The sequence below is a fragment of the Nymphaea colorata genome, chromosome 1, assembly GCF_008831285.2.
Source record: "Nymphaea colorata isolate Beijing-Zhang1983 chromosome 1, ASM883128v2, whole genome shotgun sequence".
Taxonomy (NCBI): domain Eukaryota; kingdom Viridiplantae; phylum Streptophyta; class Magnoliopsida; order Nymphaeales; family Nymphaeaceae; genus Nymphaea; species Nymphaea colorata.
In genome coordinates this window covers 32072552-32094533 of record NC_045138.2, presented here as the reverse complement: position 1 = coordinate 32094533, position 21982 = coordinate 32072552, and the positions used below count along the sequence as shown (strand labels likewise).

The following is a 21982-nucleotide window of genomic DNA, read 5'->3' as shown; positions in this document are numbered from 1 at the left end:
TTCAGATAAATCAAACTAAAACATCGGACAACAATTGAATGATACTAAATCAGTACAATTATTGGGAAGTACATTTTAAAGCACCTTGTGAATTTGATTTCCACTGAAATTAGTGGTTTGACCTTGTTTGGTAATACCAAAACTTGGTTATTTATGAAAGTCAACAAGGGAAGAAATTTTATGTCAATTATCACAGCATGCTAATTAATTATGTGTTATCATTTGCTTAAGGAGAAATTTAAGTTTAAATATGCAAAGCATAAGTTTTTTGGTTTTAGTCTAAAATATAGAATCTGTTAATCCAATTGCTTGCTAATTTAATCAATCATAAACCATCTTTATCCACCTGTGTGGTGATGACCGTGCTCTATTTTTCTAGCGGGGGCTCATGGTATATTTAGGATTCTTGAGGAATGTTTTCTCTTATACATTTCTTCAGTTTCAATATGTTCAACATGATTTTGCAGGGACTTGCTGCATTGACGCAAAAATGGAGCAGCATTCAAATATGATATTGTCTTCAAAAGCTATTGTACCTTTGGTAATATTCAAATAACTGCACATTATTAATTTATTGACAATGTTCTGTTAGGTTTTCTTGGTATTATTATTTTGAATCTTTATAACAGGTCGAGAAACCTTCCAGAACTATGGTACATGGCTCCAACAAACAGCCATTGTCTTCTCTTCTTGCTGCTAAAAGAGTCACTGGAAGTCAACTCAGTGCCCAAATTATGCCTGCAAATAAATCTATCCTTACTGTTCGTAAATTGAATGGACACCTGACAAGACCACTTACACTGGATATTTCATGTGCTCATGAAACGGTGGAAAAATTTGGACAGAAGAATTATGAAGCAGTTGACCTGTCAAATGAAGACTCTGTGGGTGAACAAGTGACACCGGATAAGGTGACTGTATCTCATTTTTCAAAAAAGGCAAAATCTGGGGATCCAACAATAACATCTGCGAAAGTTAAAGCTTCTGAATCTCATGTGGAGACCTACGTAGGTACAAGATCGTGGAGGTCTGAGAAAATGTCAATGCCTGAGAAAGAAAGTGGTCATTGTTGTAGAGAAGAGAGCAGCCAGCATGCTTCCACCAGTACAGAGATGACAGTGGACTTAGAAAATGTTAGTCGAACCAACACTAGTCATAAATCTACAACTCATGGTGATGAGAAAGCTACAAAAGCATCTGACTTTTTAAAGCAGGTATACAAATACCAGACACACACACACGTACATATACCTTAGACCACACAAATACGCACACACACACACACAAATGCACACACCACAGGTTCTCTCTCTCTCTGTTTATATATATATATATATATAGACCATCCACAAACATTCATTTTGTTACTTCCAATTTTCTGCAACAGAAAACTTAATATAATGATTGATCAATTCTTAATTATGAAACTCGAAATGGTTGTTGCCATTTTGTCTACTGTGCGTGCTAGTCTTGAAGTGTGTCGTTTCTAAAACTCGAACCATTTGGCCGTCATTACTTAATCAATTGTTACTTACTGCTTTAAAGTGCTCAATTGGTTGTAAATTACTTCCTGATCTGCTCTTGTATCAATTGTCTCCCCATTTTTTCCTTTAGTTTTTTGAAATATCTTCTGCTGTCAAACACAAGTTCTCATAATGAAGATTTCTAGGATTTTCAATTCTGAGTTTAGGTCTGAAGATTTAATGGTTTCTCACACTTCATTCCATGCTATTCATGGCATTGATACACAGCTTTTTTGTCTTGTAAAAAGAACTTAGTTATGCAGGATATTTGGAAAGATTTCAACCAGTGGTTGTGCCCCCTTTTCCTTTTCAGGTAAGGAACACATTATCAAGTTCAGAATATAAGGAATTTGTGGAATTTTTGAAGGCATTACGGTCAAAATCTATGAAAGCAAGCTCTGTGCTAGAATCTGTTGCCATGTTATTCTCTGCACCAGAAAGGCTTTTTCTTCTGAAAAGGTATTGCATTCAAATGTAGCTAGCTGATAAAAAAAAAGTTGTTTGGTATTTTACCTTCTTCCATATTCATTTGCTTTTTGTATCTGTTTCTGGTAGTACCTTCAGTTGGTAAAAGATCCTACATCAAGATGGTGATGTTCTTGTGTTAATTGTTTTCCCGTCCATCTTCTTTGGAAAAGGGCATGATTTTCTGTTAAATCATCTCACATATGTAAAATCTAGAATCTGGATCATGAATGCAACAGAGGACAACCTGATATTTCATATCTCATGTCAATCTATCACAACAGATGCTCATTAGGGTGTCAGATGAACATACAACTGAAAATATGTTTGAATGACTCTGGAATTGCAAACAGGAACTCTGCCTTTCCACAACATGCCTCGTCAAGCAAATGCAGGATATAGGACATGCACCTGTGGTTGTCTTGTATCCCAAGCAATGCATCTTTGGCACTCTGATGTGGACCTTGAGATGCCAAAGAATGGTTGTTCCTGTTTCTGCAATAAACAAACTTAGCCTCTTTCGGGCTGTGTTTGTCCTCCGGTTCTGCAGTCCAATTTGTTTCTCTGAACTGATTTTGAAAGCCTTCTAAGGAGTTGTATGAGAACTTGGTCAGCACTTATTCTCAAATTTCAAGATCTCGAGTTGTGTATTTGAACTTTGAAGGACTTTCAAAATCTTAACAAAGGCTCATCAAACATTATAGAGCATCACCATGAACAATATTGCTCATCAGTTGGTCTTAATAGGCGAAACAGTTTTTTATTGGATAAATTGCAGCAGAATCTTGCTGGTTTAAGAGTTGGGTTTCATGCATTGTCATAAAAAACGTGTACGGGTATTATACGGCGAGAAATTTCTCGTATAATATGGCAAAGTTGTACATCTTGGTAAAAGATGTGCTATTTATAGGGTTGACTAGAGGAAGAGGAGAATATCAAGGACAAGCTCATCGTAGAGTTGTCAAGTAGGGAAACCAGGGAATTCCACTTTCACCCAACATGCCAATCGGGGGAAAAAAAAACATGGGAGACTTGGATGTGATTCTTGGTGCTATAAATTCATTTAATCAAAAGTAAAACCATCAAGGAGAATGGTATATTGATTTCAGTGTGGCTGGTCATGTCACTGACGATGCAGGTAAATATTCTAAGCTAATCACACGAGGAAAAACAATGTTGTCACTGGAGATGGTGTTAAACACCCTACGCTACATGGTAAATGTACCCATATCTTTTTCTGATTCCAAACCTGTTAAACCTCTTGATACTTTTTGTGCTCTCAATATTAAGAAAAATCTTGTCTTTGTGCCTGAACTTATTAATAATACTAATTCATGCATTGATTTTGCTTCGTTTCCTGTGTATGTGAGAAGTCTTCACAAGAAAGGATGTAATGAAGTGCGGAATGTTTGCCTCTGTTAGAATATGTTGCTGTGGGAACCGGATCCATTCCTGGACCCGGTTCTATGGGGCGCGGGTACCGAGGCGGGCTCGGTACCCTAGGCGGCTTCTCCTCTCTCCCTCTTTATATTGTCACTTGTGTTTAGTGTTGAATTAAGTGAAATCTAATTTTCTCTCTCCTAGGGTTGCGGTGTGCCCCTAGGTCAGAGCCTCCCCGTGGTTTTTCACCTCTTTCTGAGGTTTTCCACGTAGATTGTGTGTTCGTTCTCCACTCTCTCTCTGTGTGGTTCGTGTTTCTACATGGTATCAGAGCCAGCGGAGTTGGAGAAGCGTTTTTTCCAAGGATCGTCAAGTTTTTTCGTCGCCCGACGCCGTTGAAGTTCCGGCGCCGCTGCTGCCCGTGTGACGTCGCCCTGCTTTGCCGCCGCTGTCCTTTGTTCCGCCGCCGCCGTCCTCTGTTCCGGCGTCGCTGCTGCCCTTGTGACGTCGCCCTGCTCTGCCGCCGCCGTCCTCTGTTCCGCCGCCGCCGTCCTCTGTTCCGCCGCCCTCTGTTACGCCTCCGCGGTCCTCCGTTCGTCCCGTTCTTTGTTTCTGCCACCGTGGGTGGCCTCTGTGTTGCGCCGTCGCCTGCTTTACGTTGCCTCTGCCTCATTCCAGCCGCCGTCGCCGCTGCCTCCTTCCCGACGCCGTTGCCTCCTTCCCGACGCCGTTGCCTCATTCCCGCTGCTGTGCCTCTTGTTGCTGTGTGCTAGTTTGTGATGGCAGAAGCGATGGGGACTCAAAAAGATGCCGTTCTTGACACGGGCAGCGCCTCCAAGACTGAGAACGTGCCGCTCCAGGTCACCTCCATCCGTCTGACCAAGGACAATTACCTATCTTGGTCTGCCGCTCTCGAGATTGGGATTACTAGCCGTGGGCGTCTCTCTTACATCACTGGCGACAAACCTGCGCCCATCAAATCTGATCCTCAATGGGCGACGTGGGCGTTGGAGGACAGCCAAGTGAAGGTGTGGATTATCAGCTCCGTGTCATCCGATATTCAGCCCCTCATTCTGCGGAAGCCGACCTCTTTTGATATGTGGACTGTGCTTGCAAAGATGTATGGTCGCAAGAAGAGACATTTGCGCACCTATCAGATTAAACGCAGTATTTACTCTCTGACACAGGGTGATTTGTCTGTTGCTGCCTTCTATGCTGCCCTGAAGACCAAGTGGGAGGAGTTAGATTATCATGTGACTGATGAGTGGACATGCGGTTCAGATCATTCCCTCTACTGGGAAAAGGAATGGATGGACCGTACGTTTCTGTTTCTGGGAGGCCTGCGGGATGAATTTGAGTCTATTCGTAGCCAGATTCTTAATGGTGATGAGATTCCGGGGATAGAGGAAGTATATGCTCGTGTTGAGTCTGAAGAACAACGTCGCCAGGTGATGCATCTTGACACCGGTCATGGCCCTTCTGCCTTTGTCAGCCGTGCCTCAGGGACTGGGCAGCGTCCTGCCCGACATTGCACTCATTGCCACAAGTTGGGGCATTCGGTGGATTTCTGTTGGGATCTTCATCCCGAGAAGAGACTGGTCAGAGGTCGTCCTCCCTCTGGCAAGCGTAGCCCTTCTGTGTCTGATTCCAGTCAGAGCAATTCTTCTAGTGGTGCCAAGTCCAAGTTGTCCCCTGCTCAACTCAAGGAGCTACAGGCGTACATCAGCCGTCTATCTACTACCCCTGAGGAGTCCTCCACGTCTGAAGGGGCTCAGCTAGCCCAAGCTCTCGTTGCCTCGACTGATCAAGGTAACCCTTCTCTTGGTGATTGGATTGTTGATAGTGGAGCCACTCACCACATGACAGGGGACTCTAAACTCTTTCAAGAATATCAACTTTCTTCTGGCAAGCAACGCGTGTCTATGGCAGATGGGTCTTCTATCTCTGTGGCTGGGAAAGGGAGCTTGTCCCTGTTGAACAAATACCGTCTTCACAATGCCCTGCATGTTCCCAATATTCCTGTCAACTTACTCTCTGTCAGCAGTATTACTAAAGAATTAAATTGTAATCTGATTTTCTCTGCTGATCATTGTTCCCTGCAGGACTTGGTGACGGGGAAGAAGATTGGGATTGGTTCGGTTACTGATGGGCTCTACAGGCTGCCGGTACAAGTTGCTTCAGCATTGATTTCTGCCACGAGTGGTCACTTGTCTGGTGTGAACGATAGATCTACTGTTCTGCGATGGCACGAGCGTCTTGGACATCTACCCTTCCAGTTAATAAAGAAGTTGTTTCCTCATTTGTTTGCTTCTGTCTCAATTGACTCCTTCGCTTGTGAAGTGTGTCAATTGGCTAAACATGTCAGGGCTTCGTACCCTATTTCTTTGAATAAAACCACTCATCCGTTTGCCTTAGTTCATTCCGATGTTTGGGGTCCTTCTGGAGTACCCACGTGTGGTGGTTGTCACTATTTTTTGACGCTTATTGATGATTACTCTAGATGTACGTTCGTGTACTTGTTGCGAGAACGTAGTGAGGTTCCAGCAGTTGTGAAAAACTTTGTTGCCTTTGTTGAGACTCAATTCCATACTACTGTTCAAGCTTTCCGTACGGATAATGCAAGGGAATATGTCTCCCAATCCCTTGATGAATTCTTGAAAGGCAAGGGTATTGTTCATGAAACCTCTTGTAGTTATACCCCTCCTCAAAATGGTATAGCTGAACGTAAAAATCGTCATCTATTGAATGTTACCCGGGCCATTATGTTCCAACGTCATGTCCCGAAGCGGTATTGGGGTGATGCACTTCTCACTAGTGCACATCTCATTAACCGTATGCCTACTAGGGTGTTGGATGGTCAGTCTCCTTATTCTACCCTGTGGCCCACTCAGAATCCGTGGCCTCTTACTCCTCGTGTCTTTGGGTGCAGTTGTTTTGTGCATAATCATAGCCCTACTCTCAAAAAACTTGATCCCCGGTCTATTAAAGGAGTTTTCCTGGGGTACTCTTCCACTCAGAAGGGGTATAAATGTGTGGATCCCACTACTTCCAAAGTGTATGTTTCGAGGGATGTCACATTTCATGAACATGAGTCGTATTTTTCGGTGAATCCTCTTCAGGGGGAGTGTCTTGGGAACAAAGGGGAAGAGTATTCCTCTAATCAGCTAATTCAGTTTATGGAGTTTTTGGATTACAAGGTTAGTCCCAGTGTGATTGACACGGTCACGGTCAGTAATGAGAAGGGCAGCCATATGGAAGGGGTCACGGTGGATGCTCAGCCCATTGTTGCCCGGGATCACTTGTTTGGCCAGGTTTATGTCAGAAAGGAGAAAGCTACAGTGGAAGATGTTGGTGATGAGGATAGAACCAATCCCAATCCTGTGATCTCCCCGGATGACCCAAGTCCATCGAATGAAGAGCTCCCCATTGCTGTGCGCAAAGGCACCAGGTCATGTACTTCTCACCCTATTCAGAGATTTGTTTCTTATGCTAAGCTCAGTACAAATTACAAATGTTTTATCACAACCTTATCCAAAGTTGTTATTCCCAGGTCGGTGGATGATGCTAAGGATGATCCCAAGTGGTTAAATGCTATGACAGAGGAGATGGGTGCGTTAGCTAAGAACAAAACATGGGAAGTTGTTGATACTCCTAAGGGGACACACCTAGTTGGCTCTAAGTGGGTTTACAACGTGAAGTACAAACCTGATGGCACTGTAGATCGATATAAAGCTCGTTTGGTTGCAAAGGGGTTCAGTCAGAAGTATGGAATCGACTATCTTGAGACCTTTGCCCCTGTTGCAAAGTTGAAGACCGTGAGGGTTATTCTTGCTCTTGCTGTGCACAGGAAGTGGCGCATGGACCAGCTTGATGTTAAAAATGCGTTCTTGAACGGCCATCTGGAGGAAGAAGTCTATATGAGCATGCCTCCCGGATATGTTCAAGAGGGAAAATGTTGTCACCTCAAGAAAGCTTTGTATGGCTTGAAGCAGTCGCCTAGAGCTTGGTTTGAGAGACTAAGGATCGTTATGAAGTCTACTGGGTACAAGCAAGGAAATGGAGATCATACCCTATTCATAAAGCAGAGAGGTGGTCTGGTGAGTCTTCTCCTTGTCTACGTTGATGATATGATTGTCACTGGCAGTGACGAAGAAGAAAACAGAAAGATGAAGGAGAGATTATCTAAGGAATTCGACCTCAAGGATCTGGGTAAGCTGAGATACTTTCTGGGGATAGAGATTGCTCGATCAGAGACAGGGCTGGTTATGAATCAAAGGAAGTACACTCTTGACTTACTAAAGGAGACAGGCAAACTTGGTTGTAGGCCCTATCTTACTCCTATAGAGTCGGGAACTAAGATAAGTATCAAGACGGGCACTATTCTGGATGAGGAAGGAAAAGGGCGATATCAGAGGCTAGTAGGTAAGCTTATCTATCTTACTCTAACTCGCCCTGATATCACGTATGCGGTAAATGTGCTAAGTCAATTTATGCATGCTCCCACGGATTGTCACTGGAAGAGTGCAGAAAGAGTGTTGGGATATCTAAAGAATGACCCAGGAAAAGGACTGTTGTATACTCGACAGGACAAACTTACCATTGAGGGCTACTCAGATGCAGATTGGGCAGGTTGCACTGACACAAGGAGGTCTACTACAGGGTATTGTATCTTTCTTGGAGGTAACCTAGTTGTTTGGAGAAGTAAGAGGCAAGAAGTATGTTCGAGGTCTAGTGCGGAGGCTGAGTACAGGGCTGTTGCAATGGGGGTTACAGAGATGCTGTGGCTGAAGATTCTTTTGACTGATATTGGTGTGGAATTGGGAGATAAAATGAAGATGTACTGTGACAACAAGTCTGCGATTAATCTTGCCAATAATCCAGTTCTACATGACAGGACCAAACATGTGGAGATTGATCGTCATTTTATCCGGGAACGCATTGACTCAAAGGAGCTGATTCTGCCATATATGAAGTCTGAAGATCAAGTTGCAGACGTCCTAACTAAAGGGCTTTGTACTTCTTCATTCGAAAAGAATGTTAGCAAGCTTGGCATGTTTGACATGTATGCCAAGCTTGAGGGGGAGTGTTAGAATATGTTGCTGTGGGAACCGGATCCATTCCTGGACCCGGTTCTATGGGGCGCGGGTACCGAGGCGGGCTCGGTACCCTAGGCGGCTTCTCCTCTCTCCCTCTTTATATTGTCACTTGTGTTTAGTGTTGAATTAAGTGAAATCTAATTTTCTCTCTCCTAGGGTTGCGGTGTGCCCCTAGGTCAGAGCCTCCCCGTGGTTTTTCACCTCTTTCTGAGGTTTTCCACGTAGATTGTGTGTTCGTTCTCCACTCTCTCTCTGTGTGGTTCGTGTTTCTACAGCCTCCAACTTCAACATTTGTACTTGCGAAATCTAATGCTTATGTAATCAGTTTTAAAATGTCTTAAAATGCTGTCTTAAAATGTCTGTCACAAACTGAATAAGATTTGTCATGAGAACTTGGTTTAATGAATCTCAACCCGGCTCATTGCTTGTTTTTTGTCAGTACATAGAAGGATTTGAGCCGGGAGGCAAGGTTTTAGGCTCAGATATATATGTGCACCACTATTTACAATCTTTTTAGATGTGGAACTTTTCAAAGCCTTTCTCATATATGGGATATTTCAGTGTTTGAGGGATTTATAATGGGCACACCTGTAAGAAATTTCCAGGCGCATTCTCATCAGTCCTATTCAAATTCCTTCAAATACAATAGAATTCATAGGTCTGATTGATTTTCTGTAAGGAACTCTTCCAATAGTTTTGAACCTAGTCTCCTAGAGAGTGCGCATACAAGAAGTACATGGTCAGATGTTCACATCTTCTGTTTGTCCTATTTTCTTCAAGTCTTGCTTATCAGTCACTATGTAAAACTACGTCGGGCACCTTGAATATAATTTTATTATAAATATCTCACTTTGTTCTCTTTCTTGTCTCCTTCTAGGTTTAAGGATTATGTCCCTGCACCATATATCCCTTTGTATGAGCAACACCTTAAGGTTCGATTTGCAGCAATTGGGAAAGAAGGTATATGACTTGTTAATTTGTACCCCTTTCAAGTACTTTTGCTCTCCAACTTCAACATTTGCAAGCATATATGGATGGCATTTTGCATAATGTTGCTTATTGCCTTAGAAGACAGTCTGTAGAACATAGCCTTTCAACCGCAACAGCCCTTTCATCCTTCAAAACTGTTTTCAAGAGCAGCGTGGCATCCGAATACCTGTCATATAGACATGGAAATGGAACTAGGCTGCAGTCTGCAGAAGAAATGGTAATGTATGTGATTTTGCAGTTGAGCTTAATCGAGTTCAAATAAGCCAAGCATGCATAGCTCGAGCTCGACTCATTTACTTAAACAATTCTGTTTCTTAACTTGAACTAGATTATTTTATTAAATGATTTGAGCTTAAGCCAAGCTCAAGTGACTCAGCTCATTGAATAGGCCTACCTTCAATGGCATGGCACCAATGAATCCTCCACCACCAGCATGCAGTTTCGTTCAGCATTAGAAAAAGAAAAATAGATCCTTGTCACATCATATGTGCAACTCTTCACATCTCTTAGCCACTTTAAAACAGCTAGACTGAAAGCTTTTCAAGCTCTGATACCATATAAAGGTATAAATATACATTTATATTTCACAATCCCAATACCTCACAAGAAACATATTCACAAGAGCCCAAGTGATTCAATTTGCACTGATAATAATAATCACTACAACAGTTTCAAAGAAGTTTGGATACGGGAAGGGGAACCATCCCTACCTTCTGGGAACTGTTCTAGGTTTTGGAAACTTTCCTATGGTTAGAAACCTTTGGAACTACCGACAGCTGGAAGAGCTGCAGCTCTTTTCCAGAATGAGAAATAAAAATACAAAAAATGAAATAAAAAATACAAAGGAAATAATACAAAGAAACTACAATAAACACACACACACACACATATATATATATACTATATAAAGGGACTGTGTTGCATCGTGCTGCATGTGTGAGAGGCCTGAATTCTTTCGGGTGGCCAGAGGAATCCACACACACACACACACACACATACACACACACATATATATATATATATTATATAAAGGGACTGTGTTGCATCTTGCTGCATGTGTGAGAGGCCTGAATTCTTTCGGGTGGCCAGAGGAATCCACACACACACACACACACACATACACACACACACACACACATATATATATATATATATATCTATATATATATATCTATATATATATGTGTGTGTGTGGAGTATTTGGTAGATACACTTGGGTAAGAGATAAAAACCTGACCTCTTAAATTCGTGTTAAAATGTGTTTGAAACAAAATGTGAACCTTCAAATGTGTTTATAAACACTTAGTTAATATAAATCATGCTTTAATTTAAATCATTTTTGAAGAAAAAATCGATCTTTCAAGTATCAAAATTTTAATGTTATAAGGATTAAGGACAGTTCATTTTTTTGTCATTAAAAAAAGAACATTAGTTAAGGAAAAAAACCACCAACTTAACGTACATTTCTCACCAAATCACTCTTAAAATCATATCTATAAGGTTAGATTGAAAAGAAACTTCATAATTAATTTTAATGGGTCTATTTTTTGTCTCTTACCCAAGTAGTGTGGTTTTTACCAACTTTCCTATGAGCCTACGAGAAAGGGGAACCATCCCTATCTTATAAGGACCATTCTAGGTGTTGGAAACTTTCCCATGGTTAGAAATCTTTGGAACTGCTGACAGCTAAAAGAGCTGCATTTTCTTTTGAAAGAATATAAAGAAACTCCACCACACACACACACGCACACACGCATGCACACACACACACACACACACACACACATATATATATATATATATGAGAGTTTCCACCATTTTGTAACTTATCGTTTTGCACTTGATTTTTTATACATTATTACATCCTTGTATAATGATTCATCTGAACTTGATTAAAATGTCATGGTAACACTTAAATGCGGTAAATAGGACACTGATATAATCAAAAGATTTCTCTTTGCTTGGAAATCTGTGTAGCAAGCGTACCACTACTCTGCGCACATCACACCAGTATAACATGCACAATGTGTTAAAACACACACAGAGACAGCCCCAATGTCTTCTCATCTTACCCTTTGTTTTATTTGGTGAACCCGACCTCATGTATATGATGTATATATTTCACACAGTGGGTTCCTTATCCAACTCACTGGATACCACTTATATGAAAAACAGACCTTTAAATACAACACTTGGTTCAGCTAAGCTACCTGCAGTATGAGATGCTAGATCAATTCCACGTGCAGTTAACTGATGAACACATACGGCATATATAAAAAAGAAACAAAGACGCAAACTTTGAACTATAAATTTGTGTCTTTGTATGTAATCCCGTGTGACTCCATTTTGTACTATGTACACAACACTTGACGAAGAATAGCTGCATTTCCCTTTTGATGTGTCATGTTAGTGTTTTTTATTTTCAGATGAGTGGAACCGCTAATTATGTCATTGATGCTCATATTCCTGGTAGTCAAACACTTGCTGCTCATTCAACGCTTCCTAGAGCAACTTTCATGTACGATCTCTTTGGGCTGGCTTACTCAATTCATTCTAGAGAAGCATGTGTTTTCATCCTTTCGAGGCCAATGTTTCAAATTTCATATGTCATGCAATTCGTTTGTCCAGCTTTCAGCTTAATTCTGGCTGTTTATTGGATGAAGTGATAAGTTGTTTAGCATGTAAAAGGCACATCCTTGTGCAATGCATATTTTTTATGTATCATTCAGATAAAAATTTTATTTCCTTATTGGTGTAGCCAGGATTCCAGCCAAGTGTTGGTGGATGCCGGTGTGTTCATTTTCTGTAGCAAGTGAATCTTGTTTACGCCTGTAATCTAAGTCACACGCCAAAATTTTGAAGTAATAATGTTCAATCAAACATCATGCTATTGCAGTTTTAGTTGAAGCATCAGCTACGTTGACTCCAGATTCTGGTTGATCTGACTCTCTGTTCTTTTCCCATGTTAATAGATATCTATTATGATTACTTTTGTTGTTGCTGTTGTTTCTGCTGTTGATGTCAAGGACCATTGTGTTGTATACATTGTGCCATGACCTGGCTTGGCCAATCCATCTCTATCCCTGGTTCAGAGTGAAGCGATTGCTCTGGGTTGGGTAAATTGAATGTGTGCCTGGACAATAGATGGGGCACACATCCGGCTTAAGGGTATGAGAAAATAATTAAATGAGTAGCAACTAAACTAGTTAAACAAGTTAATCGAGTTATAAGAAAAAAGACATGCTTAACATAGACGAGTCGAGTTCGAGCTCGACATTGTATTGTCAAGCTCAAGTTTGTTCAGTCGAGCTGGACTCAAGTTTGAGTTGAGTTCGAGCTTAAGAGCTTAAGCTCTGTCACACGGGGTACGCGCAGTACTGGTATGACACGGGTACGGCAGGGTACTACACAACGCACCCAAGGTCATTTTTGACCTTTTTTAGACTCGGTCAAAGTTGATTGAGTTCAAATTTATCCGATTTTAATGTTAACGATTTTTACATTTTAACCTTTTAAACCATTTTAACGTTAAAATTTTCGAAGCCCTCATTGTAATGTCTCACTTCCCTCTTTTTTTCTTCATTTTTGCTTTGTAGTGTTGGGATTCGTTTTTTGCTTCGATTTTTACATGTAAAAGTTTATGTTGTTCTTTTGTTTGTGTTTATGCTTTTGTACACGTGTGATTTTCTTCGGTCTCTGTTTAGTAAATTTGGGACTGAGAAGAATGAAAATAAAGAATGATAAATTTTGGATTATGATTTATGAATATGTTATTCTGTTTGTAATTTATATATATATATATATATATATATATATATATATATATATATATATATGCAAATATATTATTCTGTTTGAAATTTTTTGACATATATATGGATATGTGCATGTGTGTGTACGGCCGTACCCCGCACCAAGTTTTTTGAAAATGGTTCTTATCCGCACCGGCACTCGTACCCGTACCTATGTGACATAGAACTTAAGTTTTTTTGAGTCAAACTCAAGCTGGAGGTGGCTACCCAACTGGAGCTGGCTGCCCATCTTGGTGAGTGTTGGCTTTTGTCGCTCTATTTTTAAAATACTTTAAAATATCCTAAATTGATAAAAATAGAAAAGAATATAAACCATTACTAGCCCTGCATCATTTCAGCAACAGGATGACATGTATCGGCCAGCACGGACCAATATAAACCAATACTGGTTTTAGGTCAAATGTTTGCTTCTTATTGTCTTTTGGGGTTGGAATCAGGCTTTTCTAATAGAGTTATCTTGGATTGAAGTATTTATAGTTGCTTGGTATTTGGATCTACTTCAATGAGTATATGCGTTTCATTGTCTTTTTGGGTTGGATTCAGGCTTAACTAACAGAATTATCTTAGATTTAACTATTAATGGTTGCTTGGTATTTAGATAAACTTCAATGAGCATATACATTTCGTGCACAAAAGATTTTATTTCAATCTTTATCTTAATCCCAAACTCAAAAATTACTGCAGATTTTAAGCCTATGTCAAATCTAACTGCATTAAATGTCGCCGGGAACTGAATTGGCGTTAATACCTGTTTTGGAGTGTTGGCAACCATGTCAATACTTCAAGCCAGGGCTGCAATGGGTTGATCCAACTTGTGAACTGTTTTTCCTGTCATCAATTCTCATGTATTGACATCTATGAAGATGGGCCGTTTGCTTATATGTATGCTTCATTATGTACACATATTGGGTAAATATAGCATCTCCCAAAGTTCAAATTTGCGTCAAAGAATATGAACGTTTCAGAACAATGAGCCGACTCGTGTTCGGCACCAAAAGTTTGAGCTTAGGCTCAGCTTGCTTGGTTACGTGCTTTCAAGTAATTTTTTGAACAGGTTTTCTTGCTTAAGAAATGAACCTGGATAAGACTCGTTTGATTGCTTACCCGGTGTTTAGACCTAGGAAATGAAATAAGAACAGAAAAGAACAATATCAAATGAATTAGTCATAGTGAAATAAGAAACAGAAAAGAACAATATCAAATAAATTAGCCATAGTGAAATATGAAACATGAAGTCTGATGTCACAATGTACTTTTGGACAGCAGGCACGCCATTTTCTCCACAAAAATTCAACAAATTAGCCATGGGGGAGGGGGTGTTATGTAAATAATAAAAGACCTAGCCGCATATATTAATTAGACCTAAAAAACTGGTGCTCATGTGAAGATCTCCAACGTTTTATCTTTGAATTATTGGATGTCATGCAGGCCATTTTCTCTGCTTTTAATTTAATAAACAAAATTCGAGGAATTATTGTGCCTTTAATTGGCCCATGTGAACAAGAGTGGCACTCACGTTACGATGTCAGTATAAATCATTTGAAAAAAATAAACGAATTTATAAAGAATAACGAACAAAAAGAATCGAGTCTGATGCTCACAGGGCGTCTTTCACGCTTCTATACAAATGAACACAAAAGCCAAAGAGACACAAGAAACCGGAAAAGAGAAAAACATGGAAAAGACAGCCGTCCTCCTACAATTTTGCAGCCGGAAAATCCAAACTGCCGACCCTTTCCCGTGAAAATAACTGCTGCTATTCTCGCCGGGATGCCATGCCAATTAATTCCCAGGCGATTGCCATCAAAATACAGTTCCAAAAAAATTGTAACGGTTTTATGAACCGGAAGTTCCGATACGTCACAAACAGAGATTCTTCCTCACCTTTTATGATTTACTTTACAAGGAGAACTATGTACCGGTCCGGACAACCAAATTGTCTAACTCGGTTCAGTATTCTATCCGACTCGGACTTTCCTCGGTGGAAATTGAGCATCGTTAGTAACAAAAAGCGATCTACTTTGCCGGAAATGGCTCAACCTTTTCAGGTGGGGAGAAACAACGACGACCCATTTGGTTCTAAGCTCAGAAAACTGTCGCCTGCTTGTCTTCCGCCTGTAGATGGGTCAAACTTTCGCAGGATTCTCCCTCATACCTGTACTCTTCCTTCTCGCCTTCTGCCCATTGACCGATTGCACCGGCGTGTCCTGTAACCGGACCGGCCGGAGGGACGCGGGCAGCTGATCGGTGCCGAGGCTCACCAACAGATCCGCGAACGCGGCGAGAATGTATCTGTGATCGCGGGAATGGTTTAGTTTTAGATAGCAGAAGAGCAACTCCTCCAAGAAGTCCCAATCTACCCCTTGCTCATGCGCTCTCGCTTCCACCATCTCTTTCATCGACTGCCGAAAATCTTGAAACGGATCCGGCGAGTACGTCGTGACGGCAACGCTGTGCCCAACGAGCCGGGTTTCTGTTTCCGTAATAGCCGGGGCCGCCGGAAGTCCGTTGCTGACGCCGAAGGTGGAATTAGGTGCCTCTGGCACGATCAAGAACCGCCCGCTGCTGGTAAGATCGTGGGGGACGCAACCGGAGTCGGTTGTCGAGAAGTCGCTCGACCTGCTGCAGGAAATCGAAGTGAACTCCGGCAGGTGGCCGGAATCGTCTGCAAGGAACAGAGTGTTGAAGTGGTGAATTCCAGCAGGCGCCTCAACCTCCCGGTCAGTCGCGAAGGAGGCGGTCTTCGGGAACCTGCAGGCGGAAAAAAGCCATGAGGTGGCGGAGCTGCGGGAAGAAGACGAGGTGGCAGCAGCTACGGAATTCTCCGTTGAAGATCGTGTTGCTCTTCTCGCCTTGAAGAAGTATTCATGGAGCGCTTTGTGGAGAGCATTTGGCATCTTAATTTTTTTGCTCTGTCTCATCTATTATCAGGACTATGGTGTTGGCGAGCAGTAGCGCGGTGGCGGTGAAAATGGTGTTGTTGGTGGTGGTGGTAGTCTGATACTCTATAGTCTGTACAGAGAGGGAGAGAGAGAGAGAGAATTGAGTTGTCCGATCAGTGTCGAAATCTGGAGGAATTTCTGAAGTTTCATTCACTTACCAGCCAATGGTTATCTGCTAGATCTATGACAGTTGGAGATCTGCATTATCATATGATACTTGTCAGCCATGACACCACGCAGTCCGGGGAATTCTTGGTCATTTTATATAGACGATCGACCCACCAAATTCTAGTATAGTCAATGCAACAATTTAATTTTGTGGATCTTTTTACTTCTTTTATTTCTAGTTTGCTTTTTAGTTTGCTGCAGTGTTATAGCATCAATTCGCTGATTTAAAATGAAAAGAGTTTTTAGTTCTAATTTTGTAATATTTTTTGCGGATTGACAAATTTAGCTGAATCGGCTGCTTCAAAAATTCCACTCAAAATCAGATTCTTATCACTGAATTCACTTGTCTTGTTCGGCAGGCTTACCAAATTCGGTTGATAAAACCAAAACTGAATGCGATCTAACGATTGATTTTAATTAAAAAAAAAAAAAATCAGACTCGAGAATAACGCTTTTGTTAATGAAAAGTGTAATTTAATAGAATTTAATGTTTGCATGTTCTAATTTTTGGTGAATAGGAAAGTATTTTATTCTACCACTTAAAAAAAACTAGAGCCAAAACTCTCACCTAACCTTTCGTCCACTTAAGATAGAGAGTTTACTTTCCGTGCTTCAAATTATATGTCGATAATCAATAATTTACAAAGAATTGATGCCTTAAAAATTTAAAACAAAAACTGACCAGTCTTAATCCCAAGAGTTACGCCTACTCTAAAGAAAACTTTGCACGTTCTAATTAACTGCTGGCTGGCTATTGAAACATTATTGTAAAAGGTCGGACATTCAATGAACTAACACTAATTCGTGCTAGCTTACTGTGCAAAAAAAGAGAGAGACTCCTCTTAAATTTTCTTTGCTTTCCCAATGAACTTGATCTTCTTTTTGTATCTAAGGAGTGATCAACACATAGATCTCAAAAAAAGAAGGGACCAGCAAAGGGATTCTTGCAGCCTCTCTCGCAAATTTCTGCTTTGGTACCAACCGTGATGATGTAACTCGAAATTGACCAAACAACTCTCTGCGCCAGTAACAACTATGAACTAAAAAATCATCAAGTAATATGAGATCAAAACCTATATGACTATTATATTATTTTAAACTCTAAATTTATTCCCATGCTAACCTTCATACTTAAAGATGGTACAGTCATACCAGAACTAATGCACTACTCTTGCTCAATTTTTAAGTTAAACGTATATGGGTGAAAGTAGTACTTTTGTGGTTGGCTTCCAACTTCAATGAAACTCAGTTTGTAATATTAACTTCTCTCTCTCTCTCTCTCTCTATATATATATATATATATATATATATATATATATATATATATATATATTAATCATGACGTCGGTTCGATTATGGAGGGTGCTAGCCTGATGGTATTGACGAGTGTTGATGTGAGTTGAAGGTTGTCATTCTTAAGGTTAGTTGTCTTCATCCTTCCATTTTTTGAGTAATTATATATTTCCAATTAGACATGAGTATATAAATAATTTCTAGTTACATTCAAATTAATCAGTGAAGTGAGAAGAAAATATTCATAAAAATTTATAATCCAAAAAAGAAAATGTTCAAATATCCTTGCAATAAATAGTTCCCATGTTACAAAGTAGTGTTCAACCCCACAGTTACAACCTTACCTTAAATTGAAGGTTTTCACGTATGGAAGATGTACAATTCAAGTAACTCAGGCCCATCGCATTGGCTCAATCACCCATGTGCGTCCCACAGTACCACCAGCTACTAAATGAGAAATTAAAAGCCTGAACCGAGCCGTGCCCATGGTGGGTCAGGTGGGCTCAGCTCACTAGCGTCAGCCATCATGGAAGAGGGGGCATCGATCGGTCCAGCCTTTGCTAAAATCGGGTCCAAACCTGGTCTACTTAACAAGGTAATACTGTATCCGAATTTTTTTCTTATCCAATATGCGACTCACCCATAGTCACAAATAACGTCTTGAAGTTTTAAACGGTGAGAGCTTTTTTTGGGTATAATACGGTGGGCTTGAAAAAAAAATGTTAAAAATATGATAATTTTTTAAAATTTTTAAAAAATAGAAATTGAGGAACATAAAATAAGTATGAAACTAATAACACAAACATGAAAAGACAAGTAGATTTGCAACAAATAAAAAAAAACTGTTTAACATTAAGATCTGCCATTATCCACTATAGATATAGAAAGAAGGAAAGAAAGATCAAATCCAAAAAGTGAAAAAAAAGTGAAAAAAATACGTTAAAAACACATTTTTTCGTTTTTAACGTATTTTTTTCAAAAAACATGTTTTTTAAAGTTTTAAACGGCTAGTTAATTTATCACATTTTTTCAAGTTAAAAAAAAGAAACGTGTTTTCTGTGACTATACCTTACACCTTGCGGGCATGTTTGAAAGCAAGGATAACCTTGCCGGCATGTTTGAAAGCAAGGATAACCTTTCTGTCTGTGGAACACATCCATTAAAATTGCCGTTGCACATTGTTTGAAATAGCAGAGATATTTTCCCCCTTCTAACAAGAAAAAAACGTTCTCCCCTATCAAGTGCGGGCTATGATAAGTTAGCTTTGGATCAACCTTTCAACATCTTTCCTCTTTCGTTTGAGATCTAAGATCAATTGCACCAAAAGGAAAAGTTGTAACCATTAGATCAACAAGTCGGTCACCAACAAAATTCGTTAGCCGCAGGGTCAGGACAAAACCAGTCATTCATATCATAGATGGGCTAGGTCAGGCTCAGAAAATTATCAACGGACAAGCTTATAAAAAATCCTGGGCCCTGACCGGATGTCCACCTCAACTACTTTTATGTGTATGCATGACTAAACTCTCTAAACGGAGACTAATAATGTCTTGGTGCTCCTCCACCAAGCACGAAGAAGAAGAAGAATGTGGTTGTTCAAATTTCACATCATTGAAAGCCTGTGTGTGACATGCAGTCATCAATTAGATTCTCATAACCGTTACTCCTTTAAACTGCAAATGATGGATGCATGAGACTCTAGTTAATGAACATCTTACACCTTACCTAAGTCCTCAAAGAAAAATGAAGAGGTACTTGGGCCTCTTTGGGATATCCCCTCTCCTAAATAAAGGGTTGGAGCCAACATTTTTTTGTTGCAGTGACTGAATTATAGTTTCAAAATTTTAACATGGGTTGAAATAGATTTTTCAAATTATATATATATATATATATATATATATATATATATAAATTTTTGAATTTTTTAAAATATGAAAAACAGCAGAGGCCCCTACCGAACCAACCCCCTTGCCTCCACCCCTGCCCCCATAGAGCATGTGGAGATTCGCTCAACCAACACAAGTCCAAAAAATACTGATTTTTCTACTGTCAAAATTTTGATGTTATAAGAGACTGTTTTTTTATTATTACAAGAACACTGTTAAACTAAAAATAATAATTAACTTTATATATATATATGTATATATATATATATAAAGGGTAGATTACATAAAAAATGGTTTAACCATCAATCTCAAGGGGTATGGTTTTTTGTCCCTGTCCGTGAAAATGTATAAAAAATATAATGGAATGGTGTGTTTCAGATAATGTTTTTGTCCATCACATTTCTAAATTCTTTGCAACTAGAATGGTATGTAGGACCGTTTTTATCCAAAACTAGCTTGAAGGATGAGCAAACTTCTACCAGCTAATAACCAAATGGATGCTGATCGCCACCAGCTACAAACAGATTTGATCTTTACTTGGAGGAATATTTGGTTCATGTTCTTAAAGCGCATAGAATAAGAACTTCGTGTTCATGTTCTTAAAGCGCATAGAATGAGAACTTATTGTTCCCTCATTTTTGTGCATTTCAGAAACAGGCCTGAATGCATTGGCCCATCCACCGTGTTTGTGTTTGGTGGAATGAGTGATACAGTGACCGCCCACGTACATTCCTTCATTGACATGTCGCCATTTGTAAGGTGATTTGAGATCACTGAGGATCTGAGAACTAAAGAGGGTCAGACAGGGGTGGAGGGAGGGGGGCCGCCGCCTAGGCCGTGGACCACCCCGAACTAGAAAAAAAAATAATATTAGAAAAATAAAAAAAAATTAGTTTTTCAATGTATTTTTTTACCCAAATTTGAGGTTGGATTATTTGGCCCGTCTCTAAACAAAATGCTGACTCCGCCCCTGGGGTGAAAGATCCTTCTATCGCCATCAAATATGAGGTTTTGACCATGTGCTGAAAATCCTACTCCTCATTTTTACCTAGGAAATCTGGTGTTTGTTTAATGTCCTTTGGTTGCCCTTTGATTGCTCTTTCATGTTGGCTTACGCCATACAAACAGAGACATCAATATATCCAATTTGAATTGAATTCATGACTGAATTGATTCGAAAAAATCAGATATGAAAAAAAATTAATATTTTATTTAGAAGTCGATTTGAATTCGGATTTACATAAATATTCGATCAGTTTCAGATCAGATTTATTTCTAGACAAGGATCCTGTATCTCATGCTGAATAACAAATTCGGTTCAAAATTCAGATTTGGATATAAATATAAAAATTGGATTTGGATTGGATTCAGATTGTAAAATCAAATTTTGGATTTGGATTCAGATATGACACTTTTTTCATATTCGAATCCGAATATGTAAATATCCAAAAAAATAGATATGATCAAGGGTATCCAATCCGTTGACATCCCTGACTATAGACCTCTAACTCCCCCCTCTCAAGTCCAATTCTATCTTAAATCCAAAGTTTTTGTGTATATAATTTGAATTTAAGATCCAATGTATAAATTAAGATCTTATTTAAAGCAGTCTCTCGGATCTCGGGTCCGAATCTATCAAACATGGCCTTAGCTTTTTTCCAAGTCAGCTAAGTGACCCATACAAGCATAACATGAAGCATAACTACACAAAAAGTTCCAGCAGCAGACTCGACTCTAGTCTACCGTTTGTAAAATAGACAAAACAATACTTGCAATATACTAAAGAAAATGAGAACGATTCTGGAAAAACAAAACAAAGCAAAATCAAAAGATTGATTCTAAATGCAGCTGATCTCAGAAAGAGTAAACTAAAGCCACAACAACAAAATAAAATCCTTTCTTTGTTGAACGCATTCTTGAATGTCGGTGAATAAGTTTCACATGGATAACTGAATCATTCTTGAAAGAAAATGAGTCCCCTACCATTTTTTAGTGGACAAGGATCTACGAACCTACAAGTGAGGAAGTGGGACCGCCCAGTTAATTTAGTTAACTACACAATAATATCATGAAACCAACGTTATGTAAAGATGATTTTAAGTGACATATGTAAATTGCCTATACTATATATATTAGTAGTTTTGAATCCTAACCCTCATCTTTTGTTCTTTTGGGCTTCAAGTTCTTCTTGAGGCTTATTCCCTCTTCATTATTTAGGGTTTGTCTGTCTTTCTGTAAAGCTGAGATCGTTCTCCGATCAGTGGATTTAAGGTCGAACTCCATTCCCAACCTCAAATTTATGGTTTTTTTTTTACATGTAATGTGGATTTAAAATCCTTACTACCAAGAGTTTGTTTAAACTGGTGCTCGATCTTACCATGCATACCATTTAATACAACTTCGAATATGAGATCCGAGACTATCAAA

At 39.6% G+C, this 21982-nt stretch overlaps 2 protein-coding genes across 9 annotated transcripts in view; one reads left to right on the top strand and one right to left on the bottom strand.

Annotated features, from left to right (window-relative positions):
- Positions 1-12361, top strand: part of LOC116262678 (regulator of telomere elongation helicase 1 homolog) — a 49539-nt gene extending 37178 nt beyond the window's left edge. For 4 of the 8 annotated variants that reach the window (XM_031642176.2, XM_031642171.2, XM_031642162.2 and 1 more), the window contains 5 exons: positions 468-541; positions 630-1214; positions 1837-1982; positions 9342-9424; positions 11881-12361. In XM_031642176.2, coding sequence (XP_031498036.1) covers positions 468-541; positions 630-1214; positions 1837-1982; positions 9342-9424; positions 11881-11897 — 905 coding nt within the window. In that variant the 3' untranslated portion in view covers positions 11898-12361. Of the gene's footprint in view, positions 1-467; positions 542-629; positions 1215-1836; positions 1983-9341; positions 9425-11880 lie in introns of those variants that run through there. The other 4 variants (XM_031642188.2, XR_004174517.2, XR_004174516.2 and 1 more) reach the window with 4 other exon arrangements.
- A 2703-nt stretch (positions 12362-15064) lies between these two features.
- LOC116246132 (transcription repressor OFP14-like) lies at positions 15065-16444 on the bottom strand. The gene is made up of 2 exons (XM_031617842.2): positions 16367-16444; positions 15065-16278 (listed from the first exon to the last, which is right to left on the bottom strand). The coding sequence occupies exon 2, from the start codon at positions 16185-16187 to the stop codon at positions 15393-15395; it is 795 nt and encodes a 264-aa protein (XP_031473702.2). The 5' UTR covers positions 16188-16278; positions 16367-16444; the 3' UTR covers positions 15065-15392.
- Between the last annotated feature and the right edge of the window lie 5538 nt (positions 16445-21982).